Source organism: Hetaerina americana, unplaced genomic scaffold (genome assembly GCF_022747635.1).
Source record: "Hetaerina americana unplaced genomic scaffold, ioHetAmer1.1.p SCAF_8, whole genome shotgun sequence".
Classification (NCBI taxonomy): domain Eukaryota; kingdom Metazoa; phylum Arthropoda; class Insecta; order Odonata; family Calopterygidae; genus Hetaerina; species Hetaerina americana.
The window spans coordinates 43,944,354-43,971,634 of record NW_027287427.1 but is presented as its reverse complement, the minus strand read 5'-3'; the positions used below and the strand labels follow the sequence as shown (position 1 = coordinate 43,971,634).

Here is a 27,281-nt window from a genome sequence, read left to right as displayed (position 1 = left end):
CTTTGTCCGTTTCACGCCTTCAAAATCGTTCTGCTTCGCCGAAACTACTCGGGTACAATTATTTCTGGGACAGCGCATTCGGCACAGGTGACGGAACTGGCCTCCATACCCTGTGTGAATTTCACAACACGTGGCCGAAGTAATTGTGCAAGTTCAAATATCACATATATCGCCAACTGCTTTTCGTACAATTACCTTTTATGGATAGGAGAGTTCTGGTAAACGTAAAAATATTTTTTCCTTGAGAGATGTTTGAACAAGCGCTGTGTTAAAAAAATGTTACGACGAAACCGCCGCCCACCGCCTGAATTTTTACGTTTTCCGGTTGAAAATTATTTTCCAAAGTTCCTTGAGAAAAGATGTAATGGAATCTTTTCTGTCCTCCGCCTTGACAAGGGTACTGCGTCTGCTGGATTTTTCTGGCGTCGTATGCAAATGCATTTAAATGGGATCGTTGGTGTTGTTCAACGTGCTTTCAAATGTGTTCCATTGGACGTTTCTCGAGCTTCAATTTCTAGAGTTACCTTCCTTCCGTCCCCCTGGTGATATTCAAGTGACGCGTCGAGTGCGCCTTTGTTCACCCGGCGCATGGTAGCCGCCAGCAGCATCAGGTGGTTTTGTACTGCCCGCCGCAAAAGGAAGATAGTGAGGGTAGGCTCCTTACGGGAGGCCTCCTCCTTTCCCCGTGGTGGCTATGGGGGATGGAACCGCGGTGGGTTTTTAAGAAGAGACGACAGCGAAGTCGCTCGGATGCAGTTACAGCAGCGGTAGAGACCTTTCTCTCGTTCCACATCCTTAGCTGCCTTTGCTCCGTATCGATTCACTCTGACGAGTTGGCCGTTTGTTGGAGTGTGCCGAGGCACGTCGTCGCGGAGCATTTGACCTGCACCAAGGTTAAATCCGATGGTGCTCGTGTGTCTTGTTAACTCGACAAGTTGCCAGTTGACGCTGTTTCCTAGAGATCGTGGGACGATTGCTCGACGTCAGATGGCCCTAGTTGGTCTTGTTCGCTCATTATTGTGCTACTTTTTCATGTGTATTTAATGACAATCGCTCAGACCCAATGTGGGACATGAAGATTATGAGAACTAATACGGGCATGCCATTGAGAACGCCGAAGATAGAATTGCCTCGGCTGTTGTGTCGGCAAAAAAGAACTGATAGTAGGAATTTATTATTGGGGATTTAAAGAAATAATAGAATGGGGTTTAAATATGGAGCACGGCGATTTGCGTATTGGCTATGGAGACGCATGGACGTAAGTCGCTGAGGAGCGATGCAGACGGCATAAAGTAGTTTGCGAATGAATAAAAAGGAAGACCAATTGTTTGGAAGTAATATTTAGGCGTACGAGGAACTTAGTGTTTGCGTTAAGGGAGTTGAAGATTCGGGTATCGGGAAAGAGGGGGGGGGGAAGGCATCGTAAGGTGTAGGCTTAGGGCTGATGTCAACCAGAAGGTATTCGTACCCACATGTATACCGCACCCTTTCGGAATAGAAAGTTTTCATATCTCGTAGAAGTGTTTCCGACGATCATGAAGATGTGGACATGGATCGTCCGAAAACCTAGAAATTTAAGAGTTCCAACAGGACACCACATTCCATTGCGTGTAACTGATTTTGGAAGTCTTATCAATTATGGGGCCTTTCCGTTGATATCATTATATTGTCGGGGTATTCTGCACCCGTAGTCGATAAAGGAATAAATTCGTTGCGCTACTGTGTCCAAAATTCGTACGTTCTACTTGCGTGCGTGATACCTGTCGATTGGCGCCAGACTTTCAATGCAGTCACTGATGTAGGTGCGTCATTCCTTTTCCCTCTTAGAAGCTCTGGGTAAGCCCCATACCTCACGGTACCCGCCCTGCCGTAAAAATGAAATCAGTATGTTGAAAAACTGACGCAATGAACTCCAGGTTGTAATGACTCCAAGCCCTCGGTGAATAGAATCATGAGTATTCAGTCAGAGTAGGATTATTTTCGATAGTTATTCATTACAGACGAGGCTCAGTCGAGCTTCCCACTCGAGGCGCATGCACGTGTAAACTTTTTGTTTCCCTCGTGCCGAATCGTATTCCGACATCACGCTTCCTTTTATCATTGACTCCGTTTTTTATCCAACACTTTTCTTTAGGAACCTCATTCCATAATAAAAAGCAATATCCCTTGAAATTCTGCGAGCTTACTGAGTGGATTATGCCTGATAATTATAATATATTTATGTATATATTATCATTTATCTCTTCGGTTTCATATGTATAAGTAATTGAAGTTATTGATTAGTATTGCTTCCTTGCTTTAATTATACCATGCTTCTTGTGCCAAGTATTAGCATTTTGCGTATCGGGCCCGCCGGGGAGTTGCTGTATTCATAATTTCAGACAAGCCTAGTGTCCTGGCGATTGCTGGTCGAAGGCCCCTATGTTCACGGATCAACTCGGGATTCTTACGTATGAACTAAAAATGTTGGAAGTAAACAGCATATGGAAAGTTCGCCGTTTCATGAAAGGTCGTAAAGAGCGAACAGATAGCTCCACAGTATTCCCTGATAGTCTGGGTTATTCGAAGTACGAATATAATTAAACCATTAGGTCAAAATAATTAGATTTATACAGGGAGAATTATTTCAGCTTTGCATTACATCAGTAAATTGACTGCCTAACTTCCTTTATTCAATTTATAAGAGAGCCTTTTTCCACGCACAATTCTTGATCGCTTCTGTAGAGCGTATCAACAGGCTCTCCACTCAGTCGGGAATTGCCCAATTGCCGAAAATATTCCAGGAAGAAAAGGGGTTATGAAACAGAATTGATTGGAAAAATAGGGAGTTTCTATGAAAATCGTGAATATGACACTCACGCTTTGGAATTCGAGTTGAAGACGACATTGTTTTAATGTTAAAAGTTACATGTTGGTCGGAGGCCTGTGCAAGACCTTTCAAAAAACTGAAATAAAAGCAGGGAACGATTTCGGCGACGCCGGTGGCACGCGAAATACTGAGGGATGGTGATCCGCACATAGATGAGGAGTACCTAATCATATTCCATAGACTAGGGAGGAAAATCCCCGGGGTTCGTGGAAAGTTGTCAATGTCACGCTTATCGGTGGCTACATGGCCTAGTATCAATAGAACATCTTTCGAGTATTTTAAACTGCAACGCTTACAATTATAATAACGTTTTCGTAAGGCCTCTCGTGTTCGATTCATTAATGTTTGTCGTGTGAGCGACGTGTTCCCCCCGATTGCCGGAGGTTCCAGGAATGTTAAGGCCATAAATCACTTCAAGCAAAACGAAAAGGCACGGTATCCAATTAATCGAGTTTTCCTCCGTAGCATTGAGCGGATTTGAATTTTTCTTTCATATTTATGTGCGCGTGGAATCATTAGTGGACTGTATTTCCGTCAATTTATGTATGCCGAAGACCAAATTGCTTCAGGTGAGCATTTTGTGAGTTCTTTAAAACCCTCTATGTTCTCAGTTAATGATTAGGACGTTTCCTCGTCTACGATAACATCATGTTGTTTTTCGGAACTGTTATAACCTCGAAGTGCATATTTGTAGTATTTTCATTACATTAGTAATTGATTCTTTGCATTTGTTCCTGATGTTTAGATTATTTATTCTTGTGGCATTGGAAAAATTTCGCATTCAATTATCTCCGATGAACTTGAGATTTCCTCATTTGTGTTACGTGCATTAACCCGTGGGACGTCCTATGTTTTGCAGCGTAGCGATTTTACTCTAATTGGATCGTTGAGATATTTTTCGCTCTTTAAAGTTCAAGGAATTTCCGCTATAAACTGAATTTCACAGTATTGCTTTGCAAGTCTGTGGGAGGATAGTAGTATGTACGCTTGTAGGCTCTTTTATGATTTATCTGCATGCTTGAAATAACTCCTTGGAGTGCCATGCAGAGGTAAACTGATATTGTATTTATTTTTATCGTAAATCGTATTACCAACCTTTCCGACTCGAGTGTTTCGTGACGTCTCTCCTGACCTAACCTGCGTAAATGACCGAAATAGATGATTGCAGCGTGCCCGTGAACTTAACCGTACTCGGCTCGCAATGCTTATGCCGCCTAAATCATCCTTTTCTAATCACATGTATCACTTAGGATTTATATATTGTGATATTTTCGGGAACTGATGAAGTGATATTAGTAATTACGTTGGATTAATAGGATTATTGACAAATGAGGCGTATTTCATGTGTATCTGGGATGCATTAGTATACAATTATTGTCTGCGATACTCTTTTAATCGATCGTTAGAGGAGATCTTAAGTAGCGATAATTGAGTGTAGGAGAAACTTTTAGGAAGACGTTGGGAAAGTCACATATTGAATTAATATCGTGGCACTGATCGACGTGTAAGAGCAATGGGACCCGTGTCCATTTTTGCTTGCGATGATGCAACAATTTTTAACGTTGAAACAACCCGCCCAAATTGGATTTCGTGGGAATATTGACCCCCCGACACTTCTATGGTGACGTTTAAATTTTCTATGTGGTCTCGCAAAACGGGATAAACCCTTAAGTATCAAGAATCTTCTGCCGTGTTCGCGGGTTTAGCCTACGTCTTCCTAGGATTAAATGTTCAGAAGGTGTCGGAAAATTTTTTTAGTGCCCGAACTACAACACCTAATGGATAATTCCATAATTAGAGTGCAACGGATAATATGCATGAAAGGTCAATATCAAAGTCAATTGTAGCAACTTGTTCCATTCGTTGTTTATCATTTGATTTCCAAGTGTAATTTTTACCGAGTCTTTGAATTATCTTTTAAAACTGAATATGACTTTATGTTAATGGCTGAAATTTGGTTTAGCCTGGAAATGGCCCGCGGAGGCATGGCATATTATAGGCCCGCGATAGTCTATTCACTAGTGAGAAGAGGAGTGTCATTTAAAGTAAATGGCAAAGGATACCTCTTACTTCCCCCCTCTCTTCGTCCCCAGTCTTCAATCCTCGCAGAAGTAGTCAACTCCCCCAACGTGAAGACTCACGAGGCAAGTACCTACTGGGTGCTCCTACCCCGGTCTCCTCTTCTTTGTCGTGCCCTTATCGCATTTCTTTCTATCGATGATCTTCATTGACAAACAATTATGGTGTTTTACCGATCTCCTGACTGCGTTGTATGTGGAAGTTCCATCGCTGGTAGCGGAGCTTGAAACACTTTACCTTTGGAGGCACGTCGCCTAAATTGTAATTATCAAGTAATCTACCGGTTAAGGTAGGTTTTGAATGGACACAAGCACCTTATAAATATTTTGTTATTCCTAACAAAACTAAAAATCCACCTACTCTACATCAGGGCCATCTTCATCTCTGAGTACTTCCTTCCACCCTTCATTCTGTCCAACATCCCTAACCTGTTCCTGCCCTTTCCTCGTTTGCTTAAATTCTCCCCTCAATTACAGTCTTCAACATCCCACTGGCGATCAATACGCCCTTCTTCCATTTTTCCTGACTCCATAGGATTTCTCCCAACAAACCCCTCTCCTCGCCCACCATGCCTAGTACTTCCTCATTTATTTTCCTTTCGTAGACTCTTTCTTCCACCTTTTCCTAAACATTTCAGTAGTTCCGCAGGAATGTTATCTACCCCCACGGCCTTATTTGGTTTCATCTCCCTTATTGCTCTTTCTATCCCATCGTCGAGTGTCTGGACCTAAGCTATCATCATTTACGTCATGTTCCTTTTCGTCTCACTTTGTTGGCCTAAGTTCTTTACCATTCAGTGCCTATATATATTCCTTCCATCTTCCTTGGATATTTTCTGTGTCAACTATTATCTTACCCAACTTATCTCTGTTAGCATAGATCTTCCCTTCTTACCTCCCGACAGTGAGTTAACCTCGCGGAATAGGGCGCACCAATTTCACTCTTTTTCCGTAAGCTTTCCATATACTCGCACTGCGTTTTCCACCATGCTTCTTTTGCTTTATTTTTTGCCCGTCTCAAATTAGTATTTAACTCTTTGTACTCCCTTCTGCCTTGCTCTGTTTACATTCATCGATTTTATTCTCTCATCTATCTTTGTAATCATCTCATCCGTGATCCATGGTTTCCCAGTCCTTTTAGCGTTAACGGTTCCAATAGTGTCTTTTGCGGCTTTAGACAACCCTTTCTTGAATCTTTCCCATTTTTATTCGATAGTACTTAGCTCTTTACCATCCTCCATGATTTTCTCTACCGCCTGTTTGTATTCCTTCCTTTTCAACCCATTTAATGCTTCTACATTCCATTTCCTGAACTGCCGCCCCTGCCTTATCTTATTGAAACGAACGCTACATTTCATAACAACTAAGTTGTGGTCAGAGTCCGCATCCGCTCCCGGGAAGCTGTGAGAATTTATCACACTGTTTCTAAACCTGTGTCTAACCAAAATATAATATATCTTATACCTTTTTGAGTCACCTGGCATTTTCCATGTATACCTGCGTCTTTTGTGGTGTCTTAACCAAGTGTTGGTGATGACTAACCCCTGTCTCCTGCAGAACTCAATTGCTTTCTCCCCGCGGTCAATCGTCGTACCTAAAACGTAGTCCCCCACCTTATCACCATCTCATCCTTCGCCTATCGTGTCACCTATTTCTAAAATCGGTCAACTTTTCCTCCTCTCCCTCTGTTATCTGCGCTTTAGGGAAATTTGCTTTTATTCGTGACTTCATGCATCGGGACGTAATTATTGTTATTTTTTGTCACCTATCGATCACGTGCTCGCCGTCTCCGCTCCCGCTCAGTATCTTCGCCTCCGCTTATTAAAAAGTCTATTTGTTTAACCTGTAAATTTCCGTGGATTGGGCTATCTTCTTGCCGTCTAATCGGTGGGTTGCATATCGGTGACTCAAGCTTTCTCAGATTACCTCGGCAAAGTTGCTTCAGCGGTCTATGAGTATTGTTAGTTGGAATGACATGCAAACGAAAAGAGATGGTGTATGTCCCCATTTTTTATTATGTCGACTGTAAACAATGAACTTCAATTAAGTATCGCAACCGTCCCGGTTATTTTTTAAGTCAGGAAGTCCCAAAATTTGTCCTCACCAGTGTGTAGCAACCCTGGATAAGTGTCTCTTGAGGTCTCCTAATCTTTTATATATCGTCGGATGTTATTGTTAATAGTTTGTGGCCTAATGCTGTAAAAATTCCTACGCCATTTTATTATATTCCTATGTTGGAGTAAAATATTCATTTCTCTTCACATTATGCGCGGACTTCTCGAAAAGTTGCACTTCCTGAGGAAAAACCTTCACCAGTAGTCACTTTTTTGACCGCTGTGACAGCGATACGTAGCAACTTCATATGACCACTGGAATGCGTGGTCTTGGGACAAGGCCCTTGCTAGGGTGGAGGGCATTAGGCGGCACCGGTACCCGTAAAGAACTGGATGAGGAGTGATGTAACTCCTGCATTTTGTTGCCCAGACCTGGGTATTCCTAATAGACTCCCTATTTTCGTTTAACGCAAAACCTGGTTCAGTTAACAAACCCATCTTACTATATTCTGACTTGCAGTTGAGGTTCCAAATCCTTTGTTTGGTCCTTAAATTCAATTCGCATTATTTTCTAGAAATGTTCAGCCCTAATAATCCACCTTTCCACTCTCCCCCAACCTGTTAACTTTGACCCTTTCGCTATCAATTGTAAACGGTAATTGATTATACAATGTACCAGGGTATTGAAGTAACTGATGTTTTTATTTTCTATATAATTGAGATGACTTCGGCGTTGCGTCATGTTGCTCATTGAAAATATCAGCCGCTAAACCGCCGGGAAACTTTTTTTTTATTTTACTCCATTACTGTGCAGATGAAAAACGTTCGCAATAGTTTCTTATTTCACCATTATTTTTGGTCACATTAATGTTGATGGAAGCTAGATTTCCCAAGATAAGAATTAATTAGAGGTTAATGTTGATGGAAGAAGAATTTCTCAAGATAATATTTCATCGTGGGTCAGGGTTTATTGTACTGAGGATTTTCGGGTTGTCTCGTGAGATGACGATAATTTTATTAAGCTTGGGTTGCTGCGACAATGTGGCCAAACACTATTTTTTCCTGGAATGGGAAAAAGTAATCAATACCTATTGGGAAAAAGTAGTGAAGAGAATTTTTTTCTAGAAATTATTATTGTTATAAATTTCCGTGTAATTTCATTTGAAACCAAGCATGTTCCTTTTGGGCAAGGCACACTAGTTAGGAATCTTCTGCCAAGTTCAACACGGTGAATGATCTAGTGCAGGGACCTCCCTTCGAAAAATCTTGGGAAAAAAAATGTTGTCCTTGAAAACATGCAAAAACTGGTAGAAGGACTGGTAATCATTTTGGTCGCAATCCTCTTCGGTTAAAAAGAGGATGTTGATGTTGCGTTATCACTTCGTTCACAGGGGTCAACGGGTTTGACCGGAGATAGGTAAGGAGTGTTTATTATACAACCAATGTCATTGTGAATCTCAGTACGAACACAGTCCGTGCCCCCAGTCTGTTCTCGAAGAGTGTAATAAATGGAACGGAAGGGTCTTGGCTGGTGGGTCGGAAAACCTGAGAGATCGAGATTATCACTCGAGAAGTGTTCTCATTTCTTTCCATTGCGTTCCTCGCCAAAATGTCCATTCATGTGTTAAATGGGGCTTCCCAATCTTATTCTACTCGCGGCTCCAAAATTATGATGGACTGCAAGTGCAGGCAGTCTTCATATATTTGCGTTATGATCAATGTATAGGATTTTATATCCTCGGAGGTTTTCAAATAGAATTGGGCGTAGTTTTATATTACGAACAAACGTCTAATGGGACGCCATGAGACACTTGGCTGGAGACACTTGAAAAGGAAGGACGGGAGTTCATGCAGCTTACTTATGGTTTAATGAGGGCGAATAAAAACAAAATGAAATGCGGAAGTTGTTGAAAATATTCTCGGGTACTTCCATGTATTTACACATCCCAGCCCGACGCTTTAGTAACCATCGAATGGTACATTACGTTGACATTCGCAATAGCAACCATCGTGGACGGAGGATTCGATCGAAGAACTATCCAGAATGTGATTTGAACAATATTTCATGTGGGAAGAAACTGTTTCAGGCTTTGTTTTTTTGGAAATTATCCATTGTGGAGAAACAAAAAATCTCCATGAAATCCCGTCACGTTTACCATTAATATATCCTAGGTTTCGGAGATACTTCTTCGGTTAAATTTCGCGTATTTTATTGTGACACGTGACACAAGAGGAATGACTGTAATCGCGAAGGGTCGCTAATTACATAGTCGATCTTATAGTAACTGCAATATCGATAACAGATGAGTATTATTTTTATTCTTATTTTCTCAACTTTGCGGTCCACACTCCGACGTTAAAGAGAGATGTTGTATTTCGCTCGTTAGGCCTCGCGTAGAATATGCTGCTAGTATATGGGGTCCTCATGAAGTAGAATTAATTACCGAATTGGATCACGTGCAGCGTAGAGGAGATAGCTTTATAAATCGTTGTTACGAAAAACTGAGTGGCGTATCAAAATTATGGGAGGGTCAAGGTTGGGAATCACTCGCGGAGCGAAGGTTAAATTACAGATTTAATCCCTTGCATATATTGGAAGGGTGTGTCTATGGCATTGATTTTGACAAGGTGTTATTATTCCTATCTCACTATGGTAGACGAGGGCATGTAAATAAAATTTGTATTTCCCACGAACGATAAGGGTTCAGAATAAAATGAAGTTTGCCCGATCGCGCTAGGTGGGAAAGGTGTGTTTTGGGTCAAGGTTAGTCTGGTGTGTAATCACCCCCTGCCAGACACCCTAGCGGTGGCTTGCAGGGCAATAGAAATCTAAATAAAAATAGATTTCTTTTGTTACATCGCCCAGGTATTACTCAAGTGGTGCAGGTGCTGTAGCCATTAGGGAAATAAAGTCAAAATTCCGCGTAATAACGAGGCTACCGAGAATGGACTTCCTACTGTTGTGGCTCGGCCTTAGGTGCCACATATGGTGCGGTTTTCCTCTACGCGTGTGAATCGCCTCGACTACTAGAGCAATAGTCAAATCCATGAACACGAAATCGCGAAAACTAGGGCCATGCTGTTCTAATGACAGCAACCGTTTTATTTCTGGACATATCCTGATTTGACCCGTTTTCGAATACAATTGGTCAAATGGTCGTAAATTCTTGGACCAAGTGTCAAACCAATGGCTTGCAAAATGCCAGTATGAGTATAGTTCATTGATGATTTATTAAAAGAAGTACTTCGAAGGACGTGTTAACGAGAGAAGGAATTACAGAGGAAGGAACTATGAATGAAAAAGTACGCGGAGATCAGGAACATGGAGCGTTGCTACAAACCAGTCATCGGGTCGATAGCCATTACGATGCGAGCTAGCTAGCCTCTCAGCTTAAATCTATATTAGGCACGGTGCCCGCAAGTGAAGTTCACGGGTGACGTCTTGCAGACGGATTTCAGTGTTGAACATTCACACAAGATTGTACCCAGGGGACCTCATTCACTTTCTGTGGCGCAATGAGTGCTCATTGAGTCGGTATGTCCGAGGATTAACCTTTGCTATGCGATAATCTGTATGCTCTCCGCTTTTATCGTCCAATTGAGGACTTTCGGTTGACAGGAATCGTCGAACGACGTACCGAGTGATTTTCTCGGGAAGTGAGGCTGACCTCCTTGAGTTACCCCTGCCTCCTTGCAAAAGTTCGCTGACACGCAAGCATTTTCCTGAGCCCCACGAAAATACGAATTAGGTACCTGAAAAATCTCATTGTCAGGTATTTGACGGTAATATCTCTGTTATTCCCAGGTGACCATTATTATTTCCCACTTAAGGTAATGATATGCTGTTACTTGTGGTGTTGTGATATAAATGTTTCGGCCAATGGCATCAAAAGTCATTTGATCTTAGGTATGGTTGTTGGGTTTTTTATAAAAAGTTTTTGGATAGGGATTTGGGCGGGATGGAGGGAGGAAGTAAGTATACGGAGATGAAGAGGGGCTTGTTGTAGATTAGGATGTTGGGTTGTTTCTTCAGGAGAGACGAGATATGTATTTGGTGGTCGTGTCCATCAAAAAACCTATCCCAACCGATAGATAACCTATTTAAAAAAATAAAAGGTTTAAACCGTTAGTCCACTATTTCCCTGGATGGAATGACAGGGTAATGCAGGTTAAGGGCTGACCCTCCGTGGAGTTATTACGGATAACATGATAGTGCATATTCAAGTGAATGGATGTTATAATTCTATTTTCGGCCACGTAAGAGCGTGCATCATTTTTTCGCAGCGTGGTATTTAAATAGTTGGTGTTTACCTGCCGACATTGAATTAACCAAGCTTTTAAACCTGGTTCCATGTGGCAGTTGTAGTTGAAAAGAAGAGAATTCACCCTTCGTGGTAAGATTAATCACGCTGTATTGATTGTGAGGCTAATGCACTATTGGAAAGAGTCAGTTTTTACTGTGCTAATCAGGGGGCAAATTTTTGACTCCACTTATTTTTATAGGAAAGAACACGTTTCGGGTAAACGACATGACTGCCTTTCTGTAGTGGCCTTGGTCGGCTCGTAAGCTCATTGCACTGAAATGATTTGAATCCGAATTTGTATTTATGGGAGAAGGGACCATTTGTTTACTTATGTGATTTAATTTTGACTGACAAACCCAATAACCGCTGTAATAATTTCATAACATAACCCTCTACTTACCCTTGCTAAATAGCTGGGTGGTAATTATATAGCGGATGCAGCCTCGACCTCTCGGGGGGCTCTTCTACATGCTGGCGGGTTATGCAGTGGTCATCTGGTATTAATGGCTTGTTTACGTTGTAATACTTATTTGTATGAAAGTGTAGGTGTGTGCCCTATTCCAAAAAAGTGTTTGCCAGGATGCCTTTCTTCACTTAAGATATTTTTTTCATTTGCATTAAGAACTTTTGGAAATCGGAATTTTATGGTTCTGGGCCACGTCATTTGGAAAAAGGATCCAAAAGATCCTTCGGATCCCTCCGAAGTCCGGCCGAGTGCTTAAGCTATCGAGGCGTCCTCTGACACTGAAATATTGTGGGTTTCAAAGGAACTAGATGTTGTGACGCAATTCCGTGCCTACAATATCACAGGCATTCGTAGTCGTGCGCATTTCGCCACAGTCCACGAGGTTAAAGCCAAGTTGAAATACTAAGGTTGTTTTACCTTTGACAAATTCCAAGAAACTGCGGGACATTCCGCAAGAGTAACTTTTGACGGAGTCATCAGCTAATATGCATTACCGTGCAACAATTTCAGAGTGTAGAAATCATAACTTGATCTTAACTGGCTGAAACACTTCGCCGTAAATCGAGGGATCCGGGTACGAATCACGGACAAGGCGAATGATTTTTACACTCCGAAATTGTTTCATGGTAATGCATATCAGCGGATAACTCCATCATAAGTTACTGTCGCGGCATCTCCCGCAGTTTCTTGGAATTTGTCAAAACATTTTTCTTAACAAAAGACTAACTTGACACCCGACCCTGCAATAGCCCATTCTTCAATTCCGCAGAATTCCTTCCGGTCCTTTCATTCCGTCCAGCATTTTAAAATATGTTGGGATATTTTTCTATGGACTCGTTGATGTTCCGGTATTTTTATAAAACTAACAATAAGCTTTTTAGTCGTGATATCGCAGTACGTATTTTCTGAGAATCCTTGTAGCTATTCCGTAGTCATCTGAATAAATTGCTGAGAAAAGCCATTCCAGACCGGAAGTTGTCAGCGAAAAGTTAATAAAACCAGGCTCCGGAAAAACGCTGTGTGAATAAAAAATGTCAGATTGTGCAAAATTATTTTAACCTGCGATTCACGGAAAAATGGTGATGCGATCTTCGAGTGAGATATCTTCTCTGGATAGTGATTGGTTTCATTTTGCCTCTCTTCCGAAGTGTCTCCTTTTGAAATTTCTGTTCAGATCGAAGAACGATGGATTGAAACTGATAAGTTGAAAGTAAGAAAAAGCAAAGAAATGCACACGTCTCTTAAAAGCCTGATGCGTATATTTGAAACGTTGCTGCATTCTCCATCATGTTACGTAAGCCTAGTTCGGTTGGTAATGCAGCCGTTTTTCCGTGGCTGATCAGAGTAATACTTTTTTGTGTGGGAATGGTTTACTCTCAAAAGATTCTGATATGATTGTGCAAGGTGAATAATTGGAAGTATGCAATGTGTAGAAAGATATGTTTCGGCTCACTTTCAGTGCTCATTCGAATTTTCAAATGGAGTTGGTTCATGTTTATATTAATGGAAATCATCTGTAACCAAAAGTTTTCATCTTGCACATTTCCGAAAGGCTGGCCAGGTAGTGGACCAGCATCAGATGAAGTGATCTTTAATAATTATTTTGAGGGAATTTATTGGAACCATGAATAAAACAATCACGTTTAAGTAGGGGTAGTTACTGGGCCCGTTGTCTTTCGTTGCAATGTTTTTCACAGATAAATATGGAAAAATTTTAAATGGTGCCCCCATGATATAGAAAATTTTTTCAATATCGGTCTTTAGCAAAAGCTTGCTCGTATTATTGTGCAAAATCTCCACCTACGTAAAAATAGGTTAACACGTCTCCAAGTGCCGTTTTAGAAAACTAGGTAAGAAACTGAAGGGAGTGAAAATGTGGGAAAAATTCTGGAGATTCATTTTTATGCATCCTTGTTATTTAGAAATCATATTCAACTCTTAGCATTACAACAATTATCAGAGGTGAATCAGGAAATACAAAAATTTTAAAAAATAATGTAGCATTCAATAATGAACTCATCCCGAACTTCGTGGGAGTGGCAACTCTTATGTTGGAAATCTAGGATTTTTAGATTCTCTTCGTGTAATTACAATTCCACAAATGGTGGCATTGTGAGGCCACCTCCGAGGTTTTTCCAAACTTCTCTAACACGGCGTGCGTGTTTAGGTATTATCAAAAATAACTCGCCAGAACGGTATTACTTTAAATACATATAATGTGGCAAGCGAGACTGTCATTTAGGCCTAAGCACGCGAACACGTATTCATGTGGCACAAAAAGCTAATTCCAGAATAGTTGGAAATCTGAATTTTATCGTGCAGCCTTACCAGTTATAAATCATGGCAGCCAAGTCAATTTTTGCTTAGTAAAGAAGAATATGCCGAATTAAAGAATGATATAAAAAAGTATGTTTCGCTCTGTTTTGTGACCTAGGCAATGCGTGAAGGTTAGAAGCAAGGGGGACTTGATTCGTCATATTTGAAGGTCATTTCCATATCAGCACCGATATTCACTGGCCCTGAATGAGGGCTCACTCTTAAGGGAAGGGTTGTAATGGTTTTTACCGGTTGCGATCGTGCCTTAGGTGGAGAAACAATTTAATCTCTCTTTTTTCGGCAAATCAAAGATGTTCCAAGAGAAGGAATTGGACTGTCGTCGATATCGTTGTCATCGTGTTCGGGACCATTGTCTATCTAAAATGCTTACGTAATTATGATATGCGTTGAATGTCGTCACGGAGAACTCACCTCAGCGGAAATGTTATGTTGAATATGATCAAATTTGGTAGGTGGTGGTAGAGTTCACCGAGTACTAAGCCCGACGGCGTGTGAAATTCACGCATCAGGGTAAGGGGGCGAGTGCCTTTCCCTGTGCCGGTTATGGTTTCCCAGGATGATCTGGTACCCGGAAAATCACACGGGTGGGGAATGAGGCTTGCCCGGGAATCGAACTCGCGCCCTCCCGTCAGTATTCCAACGCTCTACCCCTGGACTACTGCTACCCACTTAAATATATAAATAAATATGTAAAAAAAGTATATAATTAACGGGAATGACAAAGGAAACGTGGTTTTAAATTATCGCCGCGGAATGTCAGAATGCGAAGTATAATACTCCGATGGATTGGGAGTTTAGAAGCCCTCCCCAAAGTTCTGTTTTCAACCTGGTTAGTGTTGACGGAATTGCTAAACATTGCTATAACCAGAGACTTTGTAACTAAGAAATCGGGACATGATAAGATTAATTATGGTTAATATTTAGTTAATTATACACGTTCATTATCAATTTGGGTGATTGCAATTGATTGGGAAGTATAGCGTAACTAAGAAATCTGGACATGATGATAGGATTAATAATGGGTAATATTTAGTAATTGTACACGTTCATTATCAAGTTGGGTTATTGCAATAAATTGGGAAGCATAACCTTCCATTAATCTTGGGATTATAATGTTTATTATTGTTTTAGCCTAAAGTTAACATTTTTTAAACCGTTTTCCCTTTTCAAAACGATATTTGCTTCCGGGTAAAACTCTAAAATGTTAACAAATTTATAGAATGGAAGTACACGCCAAATTATGACTGTTTCTGGTCAATTTGTCATTGAATGCCGAGGGAGAGGTTTTTGAAATGATATTATTAAAATCTGAAATTTTTATAACTAACTTGTTATGTGAACCTGTATAATTTAAGTTACCTTGACTGATCCCTTGCTTTGACCTTTTTTAGACTGTACAATTAATTAAACATTTATTGGGAATTCAGTGTGAAATGTTAATCCATTTTCATATTTTTGCTACAGTAATTGATCATTTCTAGCTGGTCCAGGTAGATTATTAAATTATTCGAGTGGCACTTGATATTGTAAAAATGATTTTTTTTATCAATGTAATTTGATTGTAAAACCTGATTTGGAGCAACCCCAACAACAGAGTGATAAATATGTGATAACTAAAACTAAAATTAGAAGTCCCATCTACAGCCTTATTGTAAAACAATTCAATTATTTGCGGTAGGAAATTTTTCAGTTACTTAAGCTCTTCAAACTAATGAACTTAAGTTAGTGTTGAATGTTTTAGGACCCTGAGACGCACATAAATGGATAAATACAATTCCTTTCACAATTACGTAAATGTAATGGTGAAAGGAGTTGCTGAGTGACTGTAGCAACATTGGCACATCATGTTGAAAATGTTAATGCGCCACAGCTAGATTTTATCTATCCATAACTTTTCGTTTTGACAATTCCTTCATTGTCAATTTTTTGTAATTGATATTTGGGCAATTGGCTGCTGCTAATTGCTGGTTAGGACCCTTAGTTATCATGATGTGTACCAGCCTCTTTGCAGGATTAATCTGGCATTACATGAGTACATCAGTTTAGTTTCTTGGGCATCTGCACATTTGTTCCTCGTGTATGGTTCAACATTTAAGTGCTATTGCATTTAGATATGGAATGTCTCACATCTATTAAAACTTGATAATGCAGTTTGTTTTCATTTTTTGTCCTAGGAAAATTTCCTTATTAATTTAAACATTGACTGATCAATTTGTGTGAATTTTTTAAATATACTTTAATTCCAAGAATTTGTATGTCCACTGCTTCATGAAACTTAATAGTACAAAAGTTAAAATATATGATTACCGAGCCTTCCCATGCTATATTTGTCTTCAAGGTTACTCTAACATAAAATCTTGTTCAAGGATTTCATAATTCCAATCCCTTCAAATGAGATAACAACCAAGCTTGTGTTTATGCCAAGTAAAGTCAAAGTTGAGATCTCAGAGTATGTATATTTACTTCCTTCTTTTGTATGCAACAAAAATTCTGTCTTTTAACTTGAAATCTTGGAGTCATGTGGTGAAGGCTTTTATTATTATTATATGCTTAGAAGAAATATGGTAATACCATTTCTGTAATTTATTTGAAAAGAAATTGCATTGAATCCGTGCAGCAATGTGGAATAATTACTCTACATTTGTTTTTCTACTCTTGAATTAATCATTCATATTAATTGTGTAACGTCATGTATATGTGTAATTCCATGTGCAGATTTAATTAATGGATGTGGACCATTGATGCAACCATTTAAAACTTGCTGGTGTATTAATTGTTGTTTTTCATTTTATCCACAGAGTATTTATTGTTCCACACAGAATAAAAGTTTAATACCCAAGTATCCTTTTAACTGTGGTGTTGAACTTTAAACACTATACACATTGTGTGCTTGCATGCAGTAATAAATTCATTTGTAAGAGTAGTCTTTTTAGCTTTTTCGGAAATAAAACTGTGATTTATCTACATATCAGGATAAAACACTTCCCTAATCAGTGATCCCTATTATTGATATCTGGTCTCTCTCATGAATTATTTCCTATATTTATTGCCACCTGTTTGTTAGGGATATAAAAACCTTTTGTGATGAACTAATTCTTTTATTTCCACCTGATGGAATATAGTTCCTTATTCAAAATGATTTTATTTTCATTTCAGTGCCTGGATTGAAGAAACGAACATCAAGTTCTACTCTGAGTACAAAAATCAGTTTATCAAGATCAACAAGTCGGTCCCATTCAAAGATGCTGTAGAAGCTATTGAAAGTTACATAGAAAACAGGGGAGAGGTATTGCTATTTGAAGAATAAATGTTGATCCATCCATAATCCTTGCATTTGTGTTTCTAATTATACTATTCTCTTGTACATAGAGCTGTAATGACTTGGATGATCCAGATGTAGAGTTCAATCGGCTGCGGGAGTCTGTGAGCGGACAGAAAAAGGATCCCAAACCAAAGATCAGAAAGGTTAATATTCACATTCTACTTCAGTCGGTTTAAGTTAATGTTGGGGAATGTTATTCTTATTTTGAATGGTAATTTTTAATGTCTCTGAATAGGACCATCCCCCAAAGCCGGTAGTCAAAAGGACAACCTCCGAAAGCAGCGCAGGGTCACACTCCCAAAGCAAGAGGATTCGCTCTAACTCTCTGGATGAAGGTCAACTGCCAGGGATGAACTCACTCAGTACCTCACCAATTGCCAATCACAGCCCCAGGAAAGGGGTCGTATCTAACCTATTGGACCGCCCGACGAGTGTAACTAGGCCTGTAAGTTTTCAAAATATGGGTATAATCTGCCAACTAGGGTTGTATTTGGCTATATGGTATCATTGGACAGTTATTGGCTGAGCTACTTCTTGACAAAGATAAGACAGATGGTTCAGATAAAGCCTTACTTGGAGGGAAGGTGTTCTTCAAAGGAGCCTCCACACGTGCTTATGACAAGGACTAAAATTCACGGGATTTTAAGCTATATGTACTTATATATATGTGCACACACATATATAGTTGTCCTTTATACTGTCAATGCATACATTTTGTCATTTATACTTTCTTTAAATAGGAATGAAAGATTCTAAATGGCTTCCAACGATGATTTTAGTTATCATGTGTGCCAGATTTTCAACTTTTCCCCTCTTTGTGGAGGGACTTGCTTTTCTATCTAGTTTTAAAAAGTAATATACTGTTCAATTATTGTTTCGGTCTTCCTCATTCTCATTACATTGATGATTCTTAATCTGTGCGCTTGCAGGAGAAGTGATCTCCTCCTGCAAGCTTGGAAATGCTGAGTGTTGATTTACTATTTAATTCATTGAGTTCAGATAGATCTTTTTAGTCCTCATGTCTCATGTTATTCTTGAATCGTTTACATTCTTTGTGCTAATCTTAAGGTGTTTCCCTATATCCTTGTAGGATACACCACCCATTGATGTAATGAAAATTACAGCGACTCTTCAAGGAAAGAAAATAAATCCCTCACCCCTCAAGTTTGGCTTCCTTGGTTTAGGGATCATGGGTTCTGGAATTGTGAAGAATCTGCTGAACTCAGGCCATTCTGTTATAGTTTGGAACCGAACACCAGAAAAGGTAGGAACTCTATGAATTGAGATAATCTTCTAATTCTTTTAAGTCATTGCAACATGGAAAGTGCATAGGTGTTCATTTTTCAAGTAACAGTGTGTATACCAGTGCATTTAATCCCAAATGTTCAATTATTTGCATTTTCTGGTTTACTTCATCTAAATTTATGGCTTAACTGGTGTGTGACAGACAGGGGAACCTAGGTTAATGAGCATAATTCATTCCAGAATCTTACTAGTAATGCGAAACTCGTGCAGGGAAACGATTTTTTCCGTATCAATTAGTGTAAAATACGTTAATGCGTTCCATGCAGAAAAATTTATTAAAAACTGTACATTAGGTTTGTTGTTATTCAAAGAAAATCATATATATAATGTTAAGGATCTTGAATCATCGTCACCTTTTCTTCTGTCGGATTTTTTGAATGATTAACAAGCAGCGGTTTAATTTTCAAGCCCATGCATGCATTGGCATAAAGCAGTAGTGTGAGACGGTCTTTCATTTGGGCTGTGGCCGGGCAATGCATTTTTCTCTGCTATGTACATGGTCGCGTCGACATCTTTTTCCTGTTGGGACCTGTTTCTTCACAATTAAAAACCTGTTGCGTGTAGTAACCCTCAGAATCTTCCAGCTTCTTGAAGCCTGCCAAGTTCTCGGATGCCATTTTGCCAGAGGTTGCTGCTTCGCAGTTCCTCGCAACTCCATGGATGCCGGTTTTTCTGTTAAGCTTACCTAATCACCCACGGCTTTCCCTCAATTCTTTGGACGTTAATAATCCCGGTGTCTCTTTAGCGACAACGACAAAAGTCACTTTCACCTTTTCACAAATGATATTATCGGTAATAATGTCACATTTTTATTACTATTCGTTTATCCATACGAGAAGGAACCTATAAACATCGTTGAGAATACGTAGCCGTTGCATACACAGAAGATATTCTTATCACTCCCTCTGAAGCATTTATCAATTATTTTTCGGGATGGTGCAAATCGCTGATGAAGACCATACGTGCTTGATAATCACGCTAACTCTTTCTCGGTGTTTAATGATTTAACCTTTTATTTCTACGGTTATTTATTTTCTCTTATGGCCGCCTTCCTGCGGATTTATCTTCGTGGACATTTTTTGAACGGGTTATGAAATTTTGCCCAAAAAATCACAACTATTGCCTGAACATAAGCTCTGACTGATGCAGTCGGCTCACAATCTGTGACTTCCCCTCTCCGATCGATCAGCGAGTAAATTTTTAACGATATTCTTGCTTGTTATGCGAATTTCTCTTTAAGCTAGTTCGCACTGCGCACTGTAATTCAGGTAATTTGTGTGATTAGTAAAGGGGTGAATGATTTAAGTACGGTAAATTTGAAATACATATTTATTAATACCGGTATCACATTTACAGTCCTCAGTTTGAATCATTTGAGTTTAAATATACCAATGAAGTAGGCAATTAATCTCAAGTAGCCAAACATTTCATTTCTTGCAGTCCATGAGAGCATTTCATTACATGCTTTTTCACATAAGAGTTGAGAACATCTCAAGGTCTAATGGTGCAAGCAAATTGTTAATGTAAAACGTTTAAAAATAGGACTCAATGTTTTCTTAATTCCCAAATTTGCATTGCAAACAAGATGACTTTAACGATATATTTCCAACTCCCATCTAGCTAGGTTGATGCTCTCTATAACTATAGGCAAGTTGTTAAAAAAATATTTACAAGAAAAACATCACAGTCTTCAATTATTAAAGGAAATCAGTGTTAGGCTCTAACATTTTATTTCACCTTATATTCCTGAAAATATAGTGGTAGGGCTTCACAAGGTTGTGAGAAGAAAAGGCAGAGGAAATCAGTCCCTACTTTTCTACCAATTATCTGAAAATATTTTTTTTTTTGATTTTGCTAGGTTGAATTTCAACATAAGAATGATTTTGTTGCACCTTTTTTCAAAAGCCAATATTATATTGGTATTATTTCCGATTAACAATAGACAAATAACAAACAGGTTATGTCTTACCTTCACAGGATTGTGGTCCACCACTTAATTGTTGTTACTAATACTTAAATGCATTTCACTAGCTTATGAGGATGCATCCAGTTCTTCTATCACAGGGGTTTTAAATTATCACACTAAACCTTATTGGCATTATAAGGCAGTTTCACAATTATTTATTTGTCCACTTGGATTATCACTACTCACAGTCACTCTAATGCACTCTTCACTGTCAACAATAGTCTCATCTTCACTTCTGGGAGGGCTAATTTCTTCATCAATCTTGTCTTCTGATGTAGCTGGCTGTATATCCTTCCGGGTGGTTAGCTGAGGAGAATCAAGTTGAGTTCTGAACACTGCACAAGGGCCTTCCTCACTTATTGAGGAGGAAATTGAGCTACCTCTATGTTTCACTTTTTTGTGTGTTGTTGATCTCTTGGTGGTTGGTGTGTAAAATGGGGAATTGTGCAGATCATATGGAGGAGGGGGGCAGTCAAATTCTGCTGCAGCCGCTGCGGGGCAGGCTCTTTCGGTTTCCGGTGACATCTGAAGGCCATCAACTGATAGCTCAGTTGGTGTGTAGTAAACAGAGAGGCGACTCTGGTTGTCTTCTTCAATGGGCAAGATGTCCCTCAGGGCTGCAGCAACTGCTGCTGACAGGTCGACTGGTGTGTGCCTGTGGTTTGGAATGATAGGGGGAGGGATTCGTGGCGGGCGGAATTCATCAAAATCTCCAGTTTCAGGGTGGGTTCCAACGCCCCCACCTGTACGACAATTTTCTAAGTAGAGACTGGGCAGATTTTCCAAGAGTTTGTTGAGTGTCTGTTGTTGGTACTTGCAAGTCTCCCGCAGCCGGAGGACTTGGTGTGCGCTGAATTTGCGTATTCGGTTTCGTTGGAAGACATAATTTTCACGAACCCAGTTGAGCTGGCCTGTTGAATATTCTCTCACTCTTTTCACCTGCAATGATAAAAATGTTCAAATTTGATTCCCTGTAATGACAATTACTTGAATAGATCTTATGGAAGACGTGAGCTTTCTTACCTGGTCATAATATTGATCTCTAATGGTTGTTAAATGTTGTGTTCCATAATCCCTAATGTCTTTTAAATGTTTCACTTGTCCTTGATAGCTCTCTCGAATCCATTCAACTTGTTGGGTGCAGTTTTCCTTAATGCGGTGAACCTGTTGAAAAAGATGTTAAGTGTTAGATTGTCACCTAGAAAAGAGTAATTAGTTTGAAGTTAAGATTTTATTGATACAGGCATGTACCTGATCAGTATAGTTCTGTCTCAGTCTTTCGAGCTGTTGAGACTTATATTGCTCAATAGTCTCAAGTATTTGGTATATCTGCTTAGTTCTAGGCGACATTGTGTCATTTTGGCAGCATATTGACCATCCACACCTGAAAATAGGAATAGAAATGAGTAACATTATTAAATATTCTGCCTCAACTGACCTTTAAAAACCGGTATAAGGAAATGGAAATACTTATTTACCTTCTGAATATGTAAAGAACCAGTTGAACAATCAAGGTTATCAGCAGAAAAGAAGCAGCTGCTATGAACCCTACAATAATACTGGTAATTTTAATTTCATGAATCGTGACTGGATCAATGCTCAGTTTCACTTGCACTGTAATATTGGATATGGGATTCGAAGCAAAACAGGTGTAGCGCCCACAGTCTGACCGTAGAACGCTCTCAATGAATAGTGTTCCATTGTTGAGTATTCGCACCCTATGATCTTCAATTGCACTCATGTTTGCATAGTGTGCCCTTGGGTGTTTGGCAAATGGATCTGGTGACAGTTCTGCATCTGGAGTCCAATGGAATGTTTGACCTGTGGGTGTTAGCCATGTCATCGAGGGTGAAGGCCAGCCCCCTAGATGGCATTCGAGCATAGCACTACTGCCTATACGAAACTGTTTACCAGGTTCTGGAGTCACACCAATCAGTTTCAACGTACTGCACTCTAAATTTCTTAGAGTGGCCAACATTTCAGGTGGTGGTTTGTGTCTCTTTCTGTTAATGTCTAGCAAGCAACTGGCTTCATCAGGCACCATAGTGACATTTCGTCCTGGACCTAATCTCCAATCTACAAACCATAACATACGGCAATCACAAACCCAAGGATTATTACCTGCCAGTACTTCTTGCAATAATGCGAGGCCAGAAAAAGAATGAGGAATATGAGTAAGATTGTTGTCCCCTAGGTCAAGGTATGATAGTTTTGGGGTCATATCAAAAGCATACCTATCAATATCTTTAAGCCAAGGGTTTTTCCTTGCTATTAGAACCTTTAAACTTTTTAGGCCTATCAGGTCTGAATCTTTTAATGTAACAAGATGGCTACCCTCAATTATGAGAGTTTCGAGTTCTATGCAGTTGTGAAAGGGTTTGTTTCCTAGGGTCAGCAATGGATTGATTCCTAAGTTAAGCCATAGAAGTTGCTTAAGATCCTCAAAGGAATCATCAGGAATGATAGAAATAGTGTTATTACCCAAATTGAGGTATTGCAGATCATTTAGGCCATGGAAAAGACCCTCGGGTATTTCCGAAATAGATGAATTTGAAAGTTCAAGAGTTTTTAAGTCGCGTAGCTCTTTGAATGTATAATTGGATAATCCTATGTAATGGTTCCCATTAAGAAGAAGTGAAACAAGATTCTTGTTAGGTGCAAAAAAGTTATCTCCTAAATAGGTGAGGTGATTGTGTGAGAGATCTAGTGTGTGTAAGCGTCTCAGTGGGGAGAACAATTGGAAAGGTAAATCTGATAAAGCATTTCTGCCCAAAAAGACAACCTCAAGGTGGTCCAAACCCACAAAAAGACCCCGCGGAAGGTGTTGAAGAGTGTTTCGTGTGAGGTTCAGGGAACGTAACGATGCGAGGCCTTCGAATGTCTGCTCGTGCAGTTTCTCTATGTGATTATTACTGAGATCCAAGTGTTCCAAATGGGTCAGGTTTCGAAGTGAACCAGAGTCTATGCCTCTTATCTCACTGTGCTGCCAGGACACAAGCTTGAGAAATTTCAGGTTGTTGAAGGTGTCGTTGGCCAGTGTTCCGTCCACGAACACGTCCTCGAACACCAGGTGGACGGTGCCCTCCTGGGGCTGAATCCCCTGGAATCGCCGCCCGAAGCATGATATGGTGACGGGCCGGGATCGGATCCCGTGTAGGCAGTCGCAATGCGTGGGGCAGGAGGTGCTCGTCGGTGACGAGTGGCGGACATGGGTATGCGACGAAGACGTCTCCGCTTCGGCCAGGACGGCGAGGAGGATCAGGAGCGCAGCGGGCAGGCACCGCCGCGGCGCCGGGCACCACCCCCGCACCCCGGCGCACCGACCTCCCACGCTCATGGCTCGCTCATCCTTTGACCAACTAGGCGGCGATTTCTCACGTCAGGCACCTTCGAAAAAAATAACATTTTTCGTATTAGCAGTGCATTCCCGTGGATCAGCTGTCACGCACAAGGAGCAGGTGCCTGTTCGCCCATGGCAATTTAAATTTCATGTTCATTTACGAGAAACTTAAGAAGGCTACTCGCACTGCTCGCGTTGAGCAGTGCGAGTTTTAGAGGATCTTAAATTACAGGTCCCCCTCCCACTTTCTACAACTACATGTGCCCAATGCAAAGGAAATATATTCGCGGGAACGGTCATTATTTAGGTGTAAATCCGCAATTCCCTTTTAAGCGAGGGTGGCAGCCGAAAAAAATCTTGGAACGTTGCATATATTACTTCGCGTACGATAGAACGTTATTGATTTTTCTAACCGCCTTTTTTTAACCGTGTTTAACAATGGTACATAATCAGAATTGGAAATAAGGAAACCGGGGCCGCTAAGCTACTCCCCACTAACTAACGTATAGTGCGAGAATGACTGACGACGCGTGCTCGTTGCTCTGTTCTTATGGGATATTAACGCCGTACCCTTTGGGCCGCCATTCCGCGACCGTGATGGGCACGTTATCTCGGCTGGCCTTTCTCGTCAGTTCGAGGGGCTCGGAGCACGGAGCGGAGCAGTGGACCGGGTCGCGTGTAAATCGCGCGGAACTGACTGCAGCATGCGAGGGACGCGGAGCACACACCACTTTCATATTGCTCTCGCGCGGAGGCGACTTCGTGTACTGAGAGGACGTCGGCGGTGTTCCTCAGAACAGTGGCAGCAGCTGCTTCCTCTCCCCCTCGTCGGACGCGAAAGTCCGCCTCCCTCTTTCCCGCCGTGCAGAGGCGACGTCGTCGTCTATTCCGGCACCCATATCCTTCCTTCCTTCACCTCACCCAAGCCGAATTGATTTTCCTACCGCCCGACCCCGGGGTTGGTTGGTGTGCGTCGGGGAGCTTATAGTTCACTACGCTGGTGGAGACCACAGGCTAGCCCCTTCCAGTCTTTTCGGGGCATTCCTACGTTCCCACCCCTTTCTTTGCTACCAACACCACCGGTCCCCCCTTGCCATCTTTCCTCTCCCACCACCACGTTTTTATAGCATCGCCCCTCACCGAGGTTCGATCGATATTTTGGGGAAGTGTCCCCCCCCACGTCAGAGTTCGCCAACTCACCGGCCGCGGTGCATGGTGATCCCTTCCTTGGTGTGTGTTAGTATGAGGTAGAGGGGAGCGTAGTACGTGTGTTGTGAGCGCGGGGTTCCCAATCCGCCTGGTTCCCTCTCGGCCGCTCCTTCCGCGGAAGGTAGGGGAAGACTATCGTGCGCCGTTCCCCGTTGGCTCGACCGTGCAGCGTCGGCTGGCTCGGTGGGAAAATGGCTCCCCGACACTCGTCCTCTCGACCGGGTGGGTCCACTGTGGCGTCGGGCCGAGGGAAGGAAGGTTGTAGCGTGAGGGGGAAAGGTCGCAGCGGCCGGAGGGGTATGGTAGCGATGGCAACCGAGAGGGGAAGGGAACGAATGGCGTATTTTGGAAGGGGGAAGCGGGAAAGGGGGGGAATGTTGGTTGCTCGTTCGTCTGGATTGCTCGCTGTCGGAGAGAACGGTGTTCGCCATATTGGGATCTCGGTTTCCTTGAGACCTTATCGCTTACTTTGCGTAACTTAAGGTTTTTTCCGCAGGGACCCCGCCGCACACGCATGTGTATTCTATTTGTTCGTCTCGTGTCGAGCGAGATCATTTTGATCACAGCAAGTTTTGGTATTTTTTAAAATAGTGGCTCGTAAATAGTACCCGCGAGAAGTCCCTCAACGGGAACTCGCGCAAATTCTGTATGCCATCGGGTAGAATGATCTCAAAGAAGGGACGGGATTATTATTTTTTTCAAACATCAATGGCGAACCCTGTTGATCCAGGCCGGGTCTGGGGCGGGCGAAAAAATATGCGGCTTCCGCTCGGGTTAATGTTGTGGTTTTCTTGTGGGTGGAAGGGTCGGGTGCGATTCTGTCTGCATTTGAAGACGGAGATGGTGAATTATCTTGGGGGGGATCCATTAAGTCAAGTGTGGGGAGGGACCTCGGAGTGAGTAGCTATTGCTATTTTGCAAGGGCTCCTCTGCCGTCGCGAAGTCATGTTTTTGTCTCCCTATTGTGTTCAAATTTGACGCATTTACCTGTCCTGTCTGACCCTCAAGTTAATTCAAACGAAGTTCTCTTTCATCAAAGAGCTTTATTTTATGACTAATCAGTAATGCATGTTACTATTAGTGTTTTAATAAAAAGATCTGCTATTTTACTTTTTTAAATTTGATATTCATTGGAATCTGCACTCCCTCTCCTTCTAGAAATGATTTATTCCTCGTATATTTTTTGTGGTTTAGACATGCATAATGTTGGTGTTAACAGCCCATTTCACCTAGTTCTCCCCTCAGGATCAGTTGTCTTACGTTCACCAATGCGCGTGTGGCTTTCTATGAACATAACTTAATAATGAATGGTTACGGCCAGCGGACAGTTATCTATAAACCAAAGTGTTTTTATGTCCATTATTTGAACCGTCACCGCTTCCTTGCTGCCCTTTAGTCGCATTTGCCAAGCACGCGTGGAAGTCGTATTTTCCTTCCAGTGGGAAATCGTGAAGGGTCTCCCTAAAAGCATTTTTTTCCGATGCGTGGGACAGCCCTATCCATTGTCCAACTCCCCGGTCGCCAGCTCAACTTTCTGACCATGCGTCCGAAAGATTATGAATTAGAGATAAGTGAAGTCCGAGGTAACGTTTCGGACAGGCTTGAACTTCGTCGCCAAGGTGAACGTGCTTTCTGTCCGCGTTTTCATTTTCTCTGGGTTGAAAACAGGTCTGTCGGCAGTAAGTAATCTGAAATTAGTCCTGCCTACAGGGACGTAGACCTCGGAATGTCTCCCCGCATCCGAAGAGAGTCCTCTCACTAGTGCGAATTGGTGCGTAACTCACGAGTATTCGCATCTTCAGAGCTTGGAAGCTTGCCCTCATCGAGCCCGTCTCGTGCGGATGAACGTTCTGGACGGGAGCGTTTGAGCGGTCGAGTGTGGGAGCGCTCCGGGTTTTGTCGAAACGGAAAATGATCATTATCACCCCTACGCTTTAGGAAAAGGGAAGAAAGTTGGAAAGATGTCCTGGTGTGTGTAAGATAATGTCGGAATGAGTATTTATGCACCTTTTTGCAGAATGTAGCAGTGTG

General features: G+C 41.4%; 2 protein-coding genes across 3 annotated transcripts in view; one reads left to right on the top strand and one right to left on the bottom strand.

Moving 5' to 3' along the window:
• Ndf (Nucleosome-destabilizing factor) overlaps positions 1–27,281 on the top strand; it is a 108,758-nt gene that overhangs the window by 20,098 nt on the left and 61,379 nt on the right. The window contains exons 4-7 of the mRNA XM_071596692.1: positions 17,265–17,394; positions 17,478–17,573; positions 17,666–17,875; positions 18,521–18,694. Coding sequence (XP_071452793.1) covers positions 17,265–17,394; positions 17,478–17,573; positions 17,666–17,875; positions 18,521–18,694 — 610 coding nt within the window. The remainder of the gene's footprint in view (positions 1–17,264; positions 17,395–17,477; positions 17,574–17,665; positions 17,876–18,520; positions 18,695–27,281) is intronic.
• On the bottom strand, positions 20,049–25,470 carry LOC139697833 (uncharacterized). 2 transcript variants are annotated; one of them, XM_071596691.1, is made up of 5 exons: positions 25,242–25,470; positions 22,180–24,088; positions 21,953–22,085; positions 21,725–21,865; positions 20,049–21,640 (listed from the first exon to the last, which is right to left on the bottom strand). In XM_071596691.1, the coding sequence occupies exons 2-5, from the start codon at positions 24,036–24,038 to the stop codon at positions 20,834–20,836; spliced, it is 2,940 nt and encodes a 979-aa protein (XP_071452792.1). In that variant the 5' UTR covers positions 24,039–24,088; positions 25,242–25,470; the 3' UTR covers positions 20,049–20,833. The 2 variants fall into 2 exon arrangements, with proteins under 2 accessions (XP_071452792.1, XP_071452791.1); XM_071596690.1 differs by lacking the exon at positions 25,242–25,470 and adding an exon at positions 24,612–25,035.